Source organism: Macaca fascicularis, chromosome 8 (genome assembly GCF_037993035.2).
Source record: "Macaca fascicularis isolate 582-1 chromosome 8, T2T-MFA8v1.1".
In the NCBI taxonomy this organism is placed as follows: domain Eukaryota; kingdom Metazoa; phylum Chordata; class Mammalia; order Primates; family Cercopithecidae; genus Macaca; species Macaca fascicularis.
In genome coordinates this window covers 65,909,442-65,925,410 of record NC_088382.1, presented here as the reverse complement: position 1 = coordinate 65,925,410, position 15,969 = coordinate 65,909,442, and the positions used below count along the sequence as shown (strand labels likewise).

Here is a 15,969-nt window from a genome sequence, read left to right as displayed (position 1 = left end):
AGTAGCTGAGACTACAATCATGCACCACCACACCTGGCTAATTTTTAAATTTCTTATAGAGACAGGCTCTTGCTATGTTGCCCAGGCTGGTATCAAACTGCTGGGTTCAGTGATTCTCATGTCTCAGCCTCCCAAAGCATTGGGATTACAGGCCTGAGCCACCATGCCCAGCCTAATTTTCTTTGTCTTAAAATTTCAGGATTTATTCTAAATAATAATGCAAAAGGCTCAGCAAACAAAGCATGCTAAGAACTGGCCACAATCATGTGTGCTTTCTACCGTACTTTTTTCTTTTCTTTTTTTTTTGAGACAGTGCCTCACTCTGTCACTCAGGCTAGCTAGGAGTGCAGTGGCATGATCACAGCTCACTGCAGCCTACCTTCCTTGGGTTCAGGTGATCTTCCTACCTCAGCCTCCAGAGTAGCTGGGACTATAGGCATGCACTGCCAGGCCTGACTAGTTTTTTATTTCTTGTAGAGATGGGGTCTTGCTATGTTGCCCAGGCTGATCTCCAACTACTGGACTCAAGTGATCCTCTTGCCTCGGCCTCCCAAAATGTTAGGATTACAGGTGTGAGCCACCACACTCAAGTATATTACTTTTGGTAGCACAACTAATGATTGGAGTTTATTTTTTATCAAACTATAAAACTTTTACTACCAGAGCATACTATATCCTTTTTTCCCCTTGAGTAATTCTAGAATAGTTTCTAAAAATAATTTCCTAAATAGTGTTTTAAAATAGGCCTTGAACCATTTCCTACCTTTTAACGTTTCACTTTCTCTAATAAGGAAAGCTCCAGCACTATTTCCTGGTGCCAGAAGCTGCCTTTCTGCGTCCTTCCTGGTTATATCCTTGAAAAACCACCTGTGAAAACATTTCAACATTTCGTGCGTATTATGTTCCAGAGCAAGAAAAAGGTGAAGAATATTAACAAGAAATCCAATGTGGCAAACAAAGCCACCAAGATGACAACACATGAGGACTCACTCTTCTGTTTCTAAGGTGTTGAGTTTGGCCACATAGTTGCTGGGGATGAAGCCTTCTTTTTTTGTTAAAAGGGACTTTGCTTTCCACCATTCTCCATGCCTAGAATAGAAATACACATCAAAAAGAAGCTAGAAGATTACATATTCCATGCATGTATCAAAATATCACAGATATCCCATAAATAGGTATTTATGTACAGATACTACGTATCAATTAAAAAATTAAAAATAAAGAAAACATGGAGTTACCACAGGACCCAGCAATTACACTCCTTGACCTATACCCAAGAAAGATGACACCATAACATCCACACAAAAACCTGTACATGAATGTTCAAAGCATCATTATTTGTAAAAGCAAAAAGTAGAAACAACCAAAATGCCTATCAACTGATGAATGGACAAAATCTGGAATATCCGTCCAGTGGAATATTACTCAGCAGTGAAAGGAACGGAGTGCTGAGAGATGCTACAACAGGGACGAACTTTGAAAACGTTATGCTAAATTAAAGAAGGTAGCCACAAAGGACCACATATTGTATGATTCCATGTGTGTGAAATATCCAGAATAGGTCAGTCTTCAGAGATAAAAAGTAGATTTGTAGTTTCCTAGGGCTGGAGAGAATGCGACAGTGGAAGTGACAGCTAAGGAGTCCAGGGTTTCCTTTTGGGGTATTTAAAATGTTCTACAATGGATTGTGGTGATGGTCGTACAATTCTGTGACTACACTAAAAAAATCACTGAATTGTACACTTTAAATGGGTGAATTGCGTGGTATTGTGAATTCTCAATAAAGCTATCAAAAAGAGAGAGAGAGAAAGAAAAGAAGCCGGGAGTGAGGGTTTTGAATGTTCACAACACAAAGAAATAATAAATGTTCAAGGTGATGGATACGCTAATTATGCTGATTTGATCCGTACACACTGCATACATGTATCAAAATATTACTCTGTATCCCACGGCTGCATATAATTATTCCATGTCAACTAAAAATAAAAGGAAAAAAGTGTTTATATCCAAGACTCAACAGCTAGAATAGCAATTGTCTCAAGATGTTTGTTTAGGAGGGTGAAGGTGGGTGGAGAACATCTCTGGAACCCCAGAATCCAGTGGGAAAATTCACTCTTCGTGATGGAATTAAAATATGTTTAGAGACAGAAGCAAAGAAAAACAGACTTACAACTAAAGCATGTGTCACTGGGATCAGGGGTGCACAAAGAAGAGTTGGTATAAATGGCTCCCATCTCACAGAAGCAAAAGGTTTGTAACTTGCCCCAGGATAGCTAAGAAATGCTTTCAAAGCCTTATAGAAATGACAGTCAAGGGAATACTGGTCCATAGTTCATGCATTATAAACTCCTTTGTTCAAACATCTAGAGATGGACACCACGAAAAAAAGAAAACCATAAGACAATTCCAAGCAAGTGAGCCTTATCACCATGCTCGAGTCCTCAGCAGAAAGGCAGGCATGGAGCCAGGGAGGAGGAAGGGACCAGCACTGGAAGAAGCAAGCAGGTAAGCCGGTAATGGGGGAAGGAATGGGTCCCTTTGAGCCTTAACTGCATTCGTCTATAAATTCCACACACAGACAGGATCCTTGTCTGTAAGGCATGAAGACAACTAGAACTAATACTAAGCTCTGCCTCCTCTTTGCTTATGTTATGTTTATACACATGCATCATGCTCACATCAACCCCATGATCTAGGTACTGTCATTCCCATTTTATAAGTAAAGAAACCAAGGTACAAAAGTTTAATGGTCTTGTCAAGGTCATACAGTTATCAAGTGGCAGGGCCAGGATCAGGCTTAAGTTCATGTTCAACCCATAAGCAACATTGCTGTCAACCATGGAACACCTTGTCCTTAATAAGGGGGTCTCCCCCTCAAACCCTATTTGGCAGGTCATAACGACATTTAATGCAAGATTAGTAAGTAAAACAAGCTAGAATTAAAGCAACTGGAGTTTCTTATTCTGAGCACTGCCCTGCATGCCTATGGTCTGACACTGCCACATGTCTGAGTCAGCAAGAGGGGGTCGAGGAGATGATGACACTCAGGCATCCTCACAAAAGCATGGTGGCTGCTGAGTCGAGAATTTTCCAACACGGCTACTATAGCTCAGCACCCTTAGAACTCAAACTAGGCTGGGCCCATGAACCCAGTCTAAACATGAGTAATATAACAAAAGAAAAGTGCCATTTCAAATATCATGCATGGGCCACACAGACCTAAATTTCTTAAGGTGGCAAGAGTGGATAAAGAAAGAAACCAGGCTAGGTGTGGTGGCTCACACCTGTAATCCCAGCACTTTGGGAGGCCAAGGCAGGAGAATTGCTTGACAGCAGGAGTTCAAGACCAGCCGGGGCAACATATCAAGATCCCATCTCTACAAAAATTTTAAAAATTAGCCAGGCATGGTGGCACATGCCTGTAGTCCTAGCTTCTCAGGAGGCTGAGGTGAGAGGATTGCTTGAGCCTAGGAGTTCAAGGCTGCAGTGAGCTATGATCACGCCACTGCATTCTAGTCTGGATGACAGAGAGAGATCCCATCTAAAAAAAAAATTGTTTTAAAGAAAAACCAGCATCTGTCTTCAAAGGGAAATCCCCTGCAGAGCGCTCAGATGGACTTAAAAGGAAAGTCCCTTTGGCTGTATTCCTTCCACTGCCCACTCCCTGTGGATAGCAAGGAGGCCTCATGCCCATTACAGGAAGGGAGCTAGGCTATGGCTGTAGCACCAGAAGCAAGACAAGGGGACAGCCTGCAGGGCTCAGTGGCCTGAGGAAAGGAGCAGCCGTGGCATGCTTGAGAGCACTTACTCCTCCAGGACTTTCATCTTCTCTCCTTTCTTGAAAGACAAGTCGTCCGGGTGGATGCCATCATACGGGTACAAGGCTACCACAATGTCTCCTTGTTCCTCTGGATCTAAAGATGAACACAAGAGAACATCTGTAGGAATCCATCAGCAGAAGTATTTTAACAAATCTCATGGGGCACAAAGGATGAGAGGAAGCACTAAGAGAGGGGCGACTGGAAGAAGGACATGTGCTTCCTGCCTAGTGGGCTCAGGGTCTGCACGCCCACAGAGAGTAGCTTGCTGTATACACTGTGTCCAGTATTCATTATTGCAAATCACTTAAAGCTAAAACTATAATATAACTCTATATTTAAGAAATGATACACCCATGTTCACAGCAGGATTATTTCAAATAGCCAAAACGTGGAAATAATGCAAACGTCTGTTGATGGAGGAATGGATAAACATCATGGGGCATTTTTTTTTTTTTTTGGAGATGGACTCTCAGTCTTGTCACCCAAGCTGGAGTGCAATGGTGCAATCTCAGTTCACTGCAACCTCCACCTCCTGGGTTCAAGCGATTCTCCTGCCTCAGCCTCCTCAGTAGCTGGGATTACAGGTGCCCACTACCACACCCGGCTAATTTTTTGTGTTTTTAGTAGAGGTGGGGTTTCACCGTGTTGACCAGGCTGGTCTCAAACTCCTGACCGCAGGTGATCCACCTGCCTTGGACTCCCAAAGTGCTGGGATTACAGGTGTGAGCCACCGCACCTGGCCAGGGCATATACTTACAAGGAAATATTCACCCTTAGAAAGAAATAAACTCTAACACTTTCTACAGCATGGATGAACCTTGAGGACATCACACTAAGTGAAATAATCCAAACACAGAAGGTCAATTACTGTATGATTCCACTTCTAGGAGGTACCTAGAGTAGTGAAATTCATAAAGACACAAAGAGCAGAGGTTGCCAGCGGCTGGGGGAGGAGGCAATGGGGACTTATTGTTTAATGGGTATGCAGTTTCAGTTTGAGAAGATGCGTTCTGGAGATGGAGGGTGGTACTGGTTGTACAACAATGTGAATGTACAAAATGCCGCAGAAATGTATACTTAAAAATAGTTATGAGGGTAAATTTTTATGTTATACGTGTCCCACAATAAAAAAATAAAACATTTAGGACAATCACTTTATAGAAGCTCTAATAGTAAAGAAAAAAAAATTTAACTATGTTGCTATGAAACCATACCTTTAGCTTGAAACCTCTGTCCAGGTAAAAGCTGAGATTCTGGAACCTATGAGAGAATATTTGTTAGAAAAAAAAAACACTGGTTAGCTTTTCTTACTCACATTCATGTTGCATATACGATTTTTGTAACAGTAGCAGATGCTGTTAGGATGGGCTCATTTATTAAGTTAGAAAGAACAGGAGCACAGAGGGAAAAACCTGTCGAGGTGCATCCTGCCCTGCTCCGCCAGTGACAGGGCCCTTTACCACTTGCTGTGGGTGGCAGGAAGGAAGCAAGGTTCTGGGCAGGGGCTGCTAGGTGCTCACCTCATCCTAGCTCCTCCTCTTATTTGGTGACAGAACCCTAATATTATTTGGGGTGGCAGTTTGCCCAGCTCAATGAGTGTGCTTCCAAACTCTCTAGCCCTGGGCAGAGGGTGGAGGGAGTTTTGGTCCGCAGATCAGTTGGGCAGGGCTTCGCTGTCAGCTCCCCTTTTCCCTTGCCTCTTTCTCTCCCCCTAGAAACAAGTGAAGGCTGGAGTCTTCACATGGAAACCAAATAATCAGCGGCAGGAGGATGGAGACGGAAGTGGCGGGACCCTGGTGACTTGGTGGAGTTGCCATCCCGGCCCGGGACTGCCCATCCAAGGCTTCCCCAGCTGTATAAAATTGCATGATCAGGTCTCTGTCCCTGGAGGCTGAGAGCAAGTCCCATCCCATCCAGGCTTTCTTGGGCTGACCCTGACTCCATCGCAGGGACAGATGGCATCCCCTGTTATTTCAGTGGGGGAGGTGAGTTATTGGAAAGGATTTGGTGGCACAAAAGTCCACCTCAATTACCTTTAAAATCAAATTCCTTTTTCTCACAGTGCCGCGTGAGGCTCTGTGAGGCCTCTGGGCCTCTTGTAAGATAGATGCTGTTAGAGGCCTATACCACAAGCCATGTAACTTTTCTGTTTCTTTTGATTAAAGTGGCTTCATAGAATGGGACCAAAACAGTTTGTACTGAAATTTAAATTTCTGATGAAAGCCCATAAAATCTCCAGTTCAGTGAGGCAGGGAAAATTACTACATTGTGGTACCAGAAAAACCCATGGCTGCATACTATCCTTCAAATGTTTATGTCAGGAAGTTTTATGTTGATTTTTTAGTCATTCAGATTTGCATAATTTGGACATATGATCTATTTTATGTGATTTAGAGGAAATAACTAGAAAACCAGAAACTAATTACATCATTTTAAAAGCAGCAAGCTGATTTTTCAAATCTCAAAAAGCCCTTAACTTACAAACATTTTAATATGCTTTTTATAAGACCAAAACACATATATGCAACACATATACCACTGCTCTAGATTTTTCCTTAAAATGGCTTTTTCTAGAATGTTGTTGAATTTGCATCAACTCTACCTCACCTTCTCATCAGATTCCCTTTTTAATCAATCCATAGCATGCAGTTTGGCATATCTGGCCAGGGTTGAGAGTGTTGGTTATGGCCATGGAATAAGGCCAACCTAACTGGTTCATGAGGCGAGGGCATCTGTGACCACAGAAGGGAAAAACTGAAATACTTATGGTATACAGGAGGGAATTGAAAGACTTCAAGCACAGTTACTACTTCTGCTTTCAAACTTGATTTTTAATCCCCTTTACTTTGAACAAGAGGAAAAAATGGTGCATGGGTTTGTACACTATTCTCCTCTACTTTTCTGAATAAAGGACATCTTTGTTCATTTAAAAACAAAAAACAGGCTGGGCGTGGTGGCTCACACCTGTAATCCCAACACTTTGAGAGGCCGAGGTGGGTAGATCACCTGAAGTCAGGAGTTCTAGACCAGCCTCGCCAACATGGTGAAACCCTGTCTCTACTAAAAATACAAAAATTAGCCAGGTGTGGTGGTGCATGCCTATATTCCCAGCTACTCAGGAGGCTGAGGCAGGAGAATCGCTTGAACTCAGGAGGAGGCTGCAGTGAGCTGAGATGGTGCCATTGTACTCCAGCCTGGGCAACAAGAGCAAATCTCTGCCTCTAAATAAATAAATAAATAAATAGAGGCAAAATGAAAAAAACTTGTGTTTTAAAACATATAAAATCTATGGCATATGGTATGAGAAAAATCAGATCCTTTTTTGAGAACTCTGATGTCTATAAGAAAACTATTTGTGACTCTAATTTCTCTTATTTCACTATTAGTCATATTTATATATTATATGGTTCGATATCTGTATATACTTATGTAATCTTTTTTCACTGCCTGTAATCTGTAATAAGTTTTTAAATTTTATATTTATATTTATCACACATTTAAATGTATTATTCTTATACACTTTAAGTACATATATTTTCTTTTTTCTTTTTTTTTTCACAGTAATGACTTTGCTTTTCCTTTTTTTTTTTTTAATTATTATACTTTAAGTTCTAGGGTACATGTGCATAACGTGCAGGTTTGTTACATAAGTACATATATTTTCTATACATAAAATTACAATGCTAATTTATCCAGAAACATAATGTATGATAACTTAATAGCATGATACATCCACTCTTTATCTCCACTTCCTTTTTTTTTTTTTTTTTTTGGAGACTCTCGCTCTGTAGCACAGGCTGGAGTGCAGTGGTGCAATCTTGGCTCACTGCAACCTCTGCCTCCCGAGTCCTTGTTCAAACAATTCTCCTGCCTCAGCCTCCTGAGTAGCTGGGATTACAGGTATGTGCCACCATGCCTAGCTAATTTTTGTATTTTTAGTAGAGACGGGGTTTCACTGGTCAGGCTGGTTTTGAACTCCTGACCTCAGGTGATCCACCCGCCTCGGCCTCCCAAAGTGCTGGGATTACAGCATAAGCCACTGTGCCTGGCCTATCTCCATTTCTTAAGAAGACTGATGTTGATTTCTTCGTCTCAGCAATGACATGTGACTTTGATATATGAAAGATATTTCCTACCTTCAGGATAATGGGGACACAGTGAGGGGAGGGCAGGCAGAAAGCCTTGATAATGGGAATATATTTCTAAAACACCTGAGTATTTAAATACATGTCAGACTAGAGAAACTATAAAAATGCCTTTTTTTTTTAAAGACAGAGTCTCACTCTGTCACCCAGGCTGGAGTGCAGTGTGGCGATCTCAGCTCACTGCAACCTCTGCCTTCCAGGTTCAAGCAACTCTTCCGCCTCAGTCCCCTGAGTAGCGGGGACTACAGGCGCGCACCACCACGCCCGGCTAATTTTTGTACTTTTAGTAGAGCCGAGGTTTCACTATGTTGGCCAGGCTGGTCTCAAACTCCTGACCTCGTGACCTCCCAAAGTACAGGCATGAACCACCGAGCCTGGCCCAGAAATTCTTAATAACGGCATTTGGGCTAATCTGGAATAAGCTGTTTCTAGCTTAAATGCTGCAGAATTCCATAGAAAGCAGGCTATGGGCAATATACATGTATAGAGTGAGAGAATACATATATAAAGGATATAAGCTTTGAAATGAAGTAGATTTCAGGTTATAGTTGTTCAAAATTCTGTTCTTCCTTTCCATAAAATGCGATGTTATTTCTTTCTTTGCCAAATATTTCCAAAATACACCAAATAGCACATCACTCATAAAATATTTCTAGTCCAGCTATTTCTCTAAGGTTAGGGGGCAGAATTAGAGGTGCTTTTCCTTAATATTTTAATTCACTAAAATAAAAGATGACAACTTCAGGATCTGTACTATTTTGAATTAATTGAAGGAATGACAAGACAGGATAATGTATGATACAACAAAAGACACATTAGTTCCTATTTTAGTTTCTGACTTGCATCCCGCATTTCCTTTTGCTTCTAAACCACTGAGCTAATCTCACTACATATCTTTTTTTTTTTTTTTCTTTTTGAGACAGAGTCTTGTTCTGTCACCCAGGCTGGAGTGCAGTGGTGCTATTATCTTGGCTCACTGCAACCTCCACTTCCCACGTTCAAGCGATTCTCCTGCCCCAGCCTCCCGAGTAGCTGGGATTACAGTTGCCCGCCACCATGTACAGCTAATTTTTGTATTTTTAGTAGAGACAGGGTTTCGCTGTGTTGGCCAGGATGGTCTCAAACTCCTAACCTAGTGATCCGCCCACCTCGGTCTCCCAAAGTGCTGGGATTACAAGCGTGAGACACCACGCCCGGCCTCTCACTACATATCTTGAGTCACACAAACCTATATATATATAGTGGGGTCTTTGCACCAGTAATATGAAAGATGGCTTTCTTCACACATAAGAATGTGACCAAAGGCCCCTTTATTGCACAATGAGTGGCCTAGTTATCCCTAAAATGTTTATACGTTCTTCAAAGGACTAAGTTACAAAGCATATCAAAAATTATTTGAGGACCAAGTAATCAGTGGGATTTTTTTGCATGCACATATTACAGATTGGTGTTTAAATTATGCAGCCATGCTTTGATCTTGCTGTGGGAATTCTCCCCTGAGACTATCTACTTACTGGCCTTTGCTGTTTATTGGACGTTGGATCTCTCACATAAATAGTTCTTTCAGTATTACGTACTGGTTGAGTCTTCAAATCTACTCCATCGTCATTCAAGCTGTCTTTCCCTTTTGATTTTATACATCCCATATTTCCTGTTGAAATATAAAAGCAACAACATTGTTTTACCATTCTAGAACTGCTTCAAGTCATCAAAATCTCTCCATTAAAGAGTAGAAAAAAATGTACTTTTATTCTTTATCATATATAGATTAATAAACTCAAATGTGAATACTATTCCCAAATAGGTTTGCTTGTCCATTAATTCACTCAACAGATATTTATTGAGCATTAATTTTCCATCACCCAGACCAAATTCAGCTCTAACTCTGTTCGTATTCTTGTGGCAAAGATGTGTAAAGACTCGATGACAGAGGACCCACAGGATCTAAGAAAGGACATGTAATTCAGGCAAGAGGAAAAGGAGGTGGTCAGGGAAAGCTTCCTACAGGAAATGCTCTGTGAGTTGAAATGGGAGGGATGGCAGCCAGGTTGCAAAGTCAGCAAAGAGATTCCAGGAAGAAGAAACTTCATATGCAACCACCATGAGCTCAAGAGAACATGGCCCCTTCCGAGAGCCAGATCAACCTGATCTCTCCAGAAAATGAGCTCTATCTACAACACTAAACACTGTAGTCAACGAGCAGGTAGGGAAGGTCAGGGGTCAGGGCCAGAGAGGGAGGCACATGCTGGATGCGATGCTGAGTGGTTGATTTTTTACTCTGAAGACAAGTGACATATCCGATCTGCAGTGTGCAAGGTGGAGTGGGGTGGGGGGCCTTGAGGCTTCAAGGGCAGGTGATGAAGAGCTAGAATCTATAGAACCCAGTTCCAGCTAAACATAGCTAGGGGTCTAGGAAGATGGCCTGACTTTCCTCAAGACTGGAAATGAAATGAGGAAACACAGTTACGGGAGAGAAGATGCTTATGAAAACATTCAGATGATCAAATCCAGTAGGGCTACCCAGTAAGCTACCTGAGTCAGGAAACCAGGAGTACTAGCGGAGGTAAAAGCAAAATGATGGCCTCTGCAAGCCATGCTAGGACTGTGGAGGAACGCCACCATGGCAAGAAGGGGGCTAGTGCCTGACCAGTGCAGAACAACACACGGTGCACATCTAAACACCAACTCTGTCATCCAGTGATCCCATTAACGCAGGACGGCTGAGCACTACACACGCACTCTGGGGACGGCAAAAATCACCATTTTGAACATTTGAATCAGACACAGTTCTTGTCTTACAGTATAGCCTTGGGGTCAAATCTATGCACTAAAAGCAAAACAGCCGGGCGCGGTGGCTCACGCCTGTAATCCCAGCACCTTGTGAGGCCGAGGCGGGCAGATCACAAGGTCAAGAGATGGAGACCATCCTGGCCAACATGGTGAAACCCCGTCTCTACTAAAAATACAAAAATTAGCTGGGCGGGGTGGTGCGCACCTGTAGTCCCAGCTACTCAGGAGGCTGAGGCAGGAGAATTGCTTGAACCCGGGAGGTGGAGGTTGCAGTGAGCCAAGATCACACCACTGCAATCCAGCCTGGGCGACAGAGCAAGATTCCGCCTCAAAAAAAAAAAAAAAAAAAAAAACAACAAAGAAAAGAAAAAAAAAAAAAAAGAAAAGAAAAATCTCATGAACTTCATTAGATTCTCTGGACACTGTCCGGGAAACTCTTTTGGGGCACAGTGGGAGCATGGTGCTCCCCATGTGATGTGTAATTCTGAAGCACTGCCAAATCTGTGCTCACGGCCTAGGGCTTAGAGTTAAGTCTAGAGGAAGCAGAGATGACAGGAGTTTGGGGAAGGGGGAGAGGTGGTGTGATTAGGCAATACCTCGTGGGGGAGGAATTGTGCTAAGAAACCTCAAGAGCTCTTCTGGGAACTCGGCCCTCTCTCTCCCACAGCGCTGCCACGTGCCCAGGCCTGCGTTGTCCTGAAGGCTTCCAGTTGGTCCAGGAACTTCGACTTGTTTATCATTTCATTAGTTGAGGTATGAAGCCTCTAAAGAGCAGCCACACCTCTTTCTGAAACTAGCGAGCTGCAGTTCCCAAAATAAAGGGGAAGCAAGTACTTCTTTGATTCAAAACAGCACATTTTTTTCATAGGCTAAAGTTTCTGAAACGGCCATGGGTTTAGAGTTGATCTCTAAGTTAAGTATGGGAGTTCTTTTTTCACCAGTCTCATCCCTCCCACGCCCCGCCACCCTCCCCGAAAAAGCGGTGTTTAACTCATCATCCCTTAAAATCATGCTTTATAAATGGGCAAATAGGTTAATAGCAGCGCGAGGACCCTGCGCACACCGTGAGCTCCCGAGCAGGAGCCCTGCATGGGTGCGGCCAAACCACAGAGCACCAGGCCGCTCGATCCAGCTCCTGACCGAGCCGCGCTGCAACCAGGGCACAGGGAATCCCCCAGCACGCCCGGGCGGGCGGCGCTGCCCCACCGCGTCCCTGCGGTTCCCCTGCCCTCGTTGCTTGCTCCAGCATCCCCTCGCTCCATCTCTCTCTCTCTCTCTCTCTCCCTCCCTCTCTCTCTCTCTCTCTCTCTCTCTCTCTCTCTCTCTCTCAGATCCTACAGGAATGTTATCGCCCCAGACAGGTCTCACTCTTGTCTGGTTACCACCCACATTCCATCATGTATCAGCTTATTTAGGGTCAGCTCCCTAAGCTAGCATCTAAGCTGATTGGGACAGCTTCCCTCTACTTTGCTCACTGCAGTACCCCCAGAACCTAAAACAGCCCCGCTCCACGCAGGTACTCAAAGAGTAAGAATAAACGCACTTTGGGAGGCCGAGGTGGGCAGATCGTGAGGTCAGGAGTTTGGGACCAGCCTGGCCAACATGGTGAAACCCAGTCTCTACTAAAAATACAAAAAATTAGCCGGCATGGTGATGGGCGCCGGTAGTCCCAGCTACTCAGGAGGCTGAGGCAGGAGAATCACTTGAACCCAGAGGCAGAGGTTGCAGTGAGCAGAGATCACACCACTGCACTCCAGCCTGGGTGACAGAGCCAGACTTGGTCTAAAAAAAATAAAAAGAAAGGATGGAGGAGCTGTGGCTGGTGGGCTTGGGACTCCCACATGCCCATCAATACCCCTCCTGACTATGGTGAGACAGGAGAAGGAAAGGAGGCAAAACCCACCTGGGTCTGTTGTTCTAAAACAGACAGAAACCTCTAAAATAACTTCTAGTTTATGGGAAATACAGGGAAGAGAGGAACAAGATAATCAGAAAAATTCATAATGTGCCATTTTCTACAGAAAACTTGCCTGGATACTCCAGCTAGAGGGAGGGATGGAACCATTCCATATCAGAGAAGACCCAAGAGACAAGGTACTAACCTTGATGGAATCTTGGGGCCTTGCGGGGGACACACAGCTGTGATACGTGACAACTGGGGAAGTTGAAATTGACTTACACATGAGATTATGATATCAGGGAACTGTTGTTGTGTTTTGTAAGCGCAATATGATGGTACTGTAGTTATTCAGGAGAACATCCAGTGTGCATCAGATGCAACTGAGGCGGGTGGGGGTGAGGGGTCATGGTGTCTGCAACTTTCAACACTTCAGCCAAAATGAGAAGGGAGAAAAGGAAGGGACAAATGTATCAAAATGTCTTAAAAATTAGTGATTCTAAAGAAAGTGATCTCTTTTTCTGTAGATTTGAAATTGTCAAAATAAAAGTTGGAGGGTAGAAAATAAGAGGATATGATGGACAACTGTACGCCAAAAAAAAAAAAAAAAAAAAAAATCAAGATGGTAGAAACCCCAGTCGTGCACAGGAAGGCAGGGGATGCGTTAGCAAAGCGCGTGGCTGGAGGCTAACTGAGGTGGCATGCCAGGTAGTGCTGGCTTTACTGCATTCAGCAGGGAGCCTCGGAACGTTTTCCTTTTCCTTTTCTGTTCTTTTCCTTCCTTCCTTTCTTTCTCTTCTTTTTCTTTTGAGAAGGGGAGAGGGGGGGTCTTCCTGTGTTGTCCAGGCTGGTCTCGAACTCCTGAACTCAAGGGATCCTCCTGCCTCAGCTTCTGGAGTAGCTGGGATTGGCAGAACATTTTTCCAACTGTGAAATGACATGTTGAGATCTCTATTTCTGAGCAGAAAGTCTGTAGGAAGTGTTTGGGGGAGAGCGAGCTACTGTAAGGAAATCCATCCCCTAGCCTCCAAAGGGGACAGAGGAAAAGATGGAGGCAATCGTACAAGGGCAGTGGTCTTGGGAAGAGGAAGGATGGAAACAAAAGGCGGGTGGATGTGGGTGGGGTGGCGACATCCAAGACAGGAAGATCAATAGATGGTCATTTATTTATGCTTATTTTCTCCCTGCCATTGTCATGGATAATTTAACATCAAATGTATGTACTGTAAATGAAAAAAATTAAAGCCATGTGGAGAGTTAGCATGGCCTCACTGCTCAGGCAGCGCCGATCTCTGCTCACAAAGTGTGTGGGGTCCCCCATTCAGATACTCTCCCACCAGAAACCTCCAGAGAGGTCCTCCATGTGACATGGGGATGAGCAACCCAAACTGAGAACAGGTCTTGCAATTCCTTATGCTGTATGAAAGTACCAGAAATGTAGAAAACACAATATACTCCTGACAAAAACTGAGAGTGGTTACATGTTCCAAGTGATATGAGCTACACTTTACAATGATTTCCACCTTAGTATTCTTCTATTACACATTTATAATGTACTGAGCATCTCATTTAATCCTTGAAGAAACCATATGGCCAGATGACTTTACAGAGGAGAAAACTGAGGCTCAGAAAGGTTAAATGACTGGCGCACAGCACAGCTGGGAGAGGTAGGGCTAGGACTCACACAGGAATGCGTTCTCAAGTCTAAGAAGCTAGGTCTACAGCCTGGGCTCTTACCACAATGGCTATTTTGAAATGCATGTTTCATCTATTTATTAACAATGCCAAACAGATTATTTTTACAGGCTATCTCTTTCTCAGAGAAAAAAGCTTTAAAATGTTTTACCACTAAAGAGTCAATAATGAAGTTAATAAAATAAAACCAGAAAACCAGCGCCAAGGCAATGAGAAGAATGCGAATGTGGTAACATTGTGGGGAACAGGTCTGCTGTAACTGACCTGCACATTTGCCCTGGGTGTTCTGGCAGAAAGGGCCAGGGACACCGTGAGTCACAGCAGGAGAGAGGAAGCAGACCAGGCTCCTGATGGGAATGTGTGTCCCCAACAGGAATTCCAAGTTTGCTTATAATGCACTTTATATCAAGTGCTGTGGATGATGTAGTCAGCAGCGCCTTCAAAACCATATTTTGAACAGTAAATAAGACATATTTTATGGGTAGAGACTTCTGGTTAAAACAAGATAGTAACTGAGGCTTTGACATGCAAATACAACTCTAGGCTGTTCACTGCAAAAGTTTTACAATATGGTCTAAAGAGACACAAACGGCCAGGCAGCCTTTTGACTACAAAGCAACATCCACTGACCCATCCAGAAAATGTGAGGCTGGAGATATCTCTTTCTAAAAAGTCTTTCTTTCATTGGAACGAATACCCATTAGGGGTGGCTCATCTTCATTTAAGAGCCTTAGAATATTAGAAGAGTGACCTTAATCCCTCTTTTGTTTTATTCCCAGACTCTGGGATAATTTTTTGGTTTTTAAAAATCACTCTTACCTTGGCCAGGTGTGGTGGCTCACAACTGTAATCCCAGAACTTTGGGAGGCTGAGGCAGGTGGATCATCTGAGGTCAGGGGTTCCAGACCGGCCTGGCTAACATGATGAAACTCTGTCTCTACTAAAAATACAAAAATTAGCCGGGCGTGGTGGCACTTGCCTGTAGTCCCAGCTCTTCAGGAGCCTGAGGCAGGAGAATCGCTTGAGCCTGGGAGGCAGAGGCTGCAGTAAGCCAAGACCGTGCCACTGCACTCCAGCCTGGGTGACACAGCAAGACTCCATCAACAAAACAAAACAAAACTCACTCTTACCAGAGGCAGTAGGGTTTTGGTTTCATAAAATCACTCTTACCAGAGGCGGTAGGGTGATGAACTATAACTCCTAGTTACCGCCTCTGGTAAAAATCTAGCAATGCCTTACCATTATCCAGTTGCTCAACAAAGATGCAATCTTGCATTGGAATTCCACTTCTCGAAATCTGTTCTTTAGATACACTGCACTGGGGCACAAGGATGTTCCCACTAGCATGACTTATAGTGGAGACAAGCTAGATGTCCTCATGAGGGGTTAGTTCTTTAAGTTAGAACAAAGTGACACATTATGAGTGGGTTAAAAAGATAGATTTGTGTATCTGGACATTCTTAAACAATCAAGAATTGCTGATTGAAAAAATTATATATACATATTTAAATTAGGCTGATGCAAAAGTAATTTTGGTTTTTGCCAATTACTTTTGCACCAACCTAATATATGTACACAACCCATATATATGTATGTATATTTAATGTCCACAGGAAAAAAA

The 15,969-nt window shown here is 43.3% G+C and overlaps 1 protein-coding gene across 3 annotated transcripts in view; it reads right to left on the bottom strand.

Moving 5' to 3' along the window:
• LYN (LYN proto-oncogene, Src family tyrosine kinase) overlaps positions 1-15,969 on the bottom strand; it is a 138,371-nt gene that overhangs the window by 62,607 nt on the left and 59,795 nt on the right. Inside the window, exons 2-6 of one of the 3 annotated variants that reach the window (XM_005563340.4) lie at positions 9,481-9,617; positions 5,036-5,081; positions 3,809-3,914; positions 991-1,089; positions 764-867 (exon numbers count right to left, since the gene is read on the bottom strand). In XM_005563340.4, coding sequence (XP_005563397.1) covers positions 764-867; positions 991-1,089; positions 3,809-3,914; positions 5,036-5,081; positions 9,481-9,612 — 487 coding nt within the window. In that variant the 5' untranslated portion in view covers positions 9,613-9,617. The remainder of the gene's footprint in view (positions 1-763; positions 868-990; positions 1,090-3,808; positions 3,915-5,035; positions 5,082-9,480; positions 9,618-15,969) is intronic. The other 2 variants (XM_005563341.4, XM_045398277.2) reach the window with 2 other exon arrangements.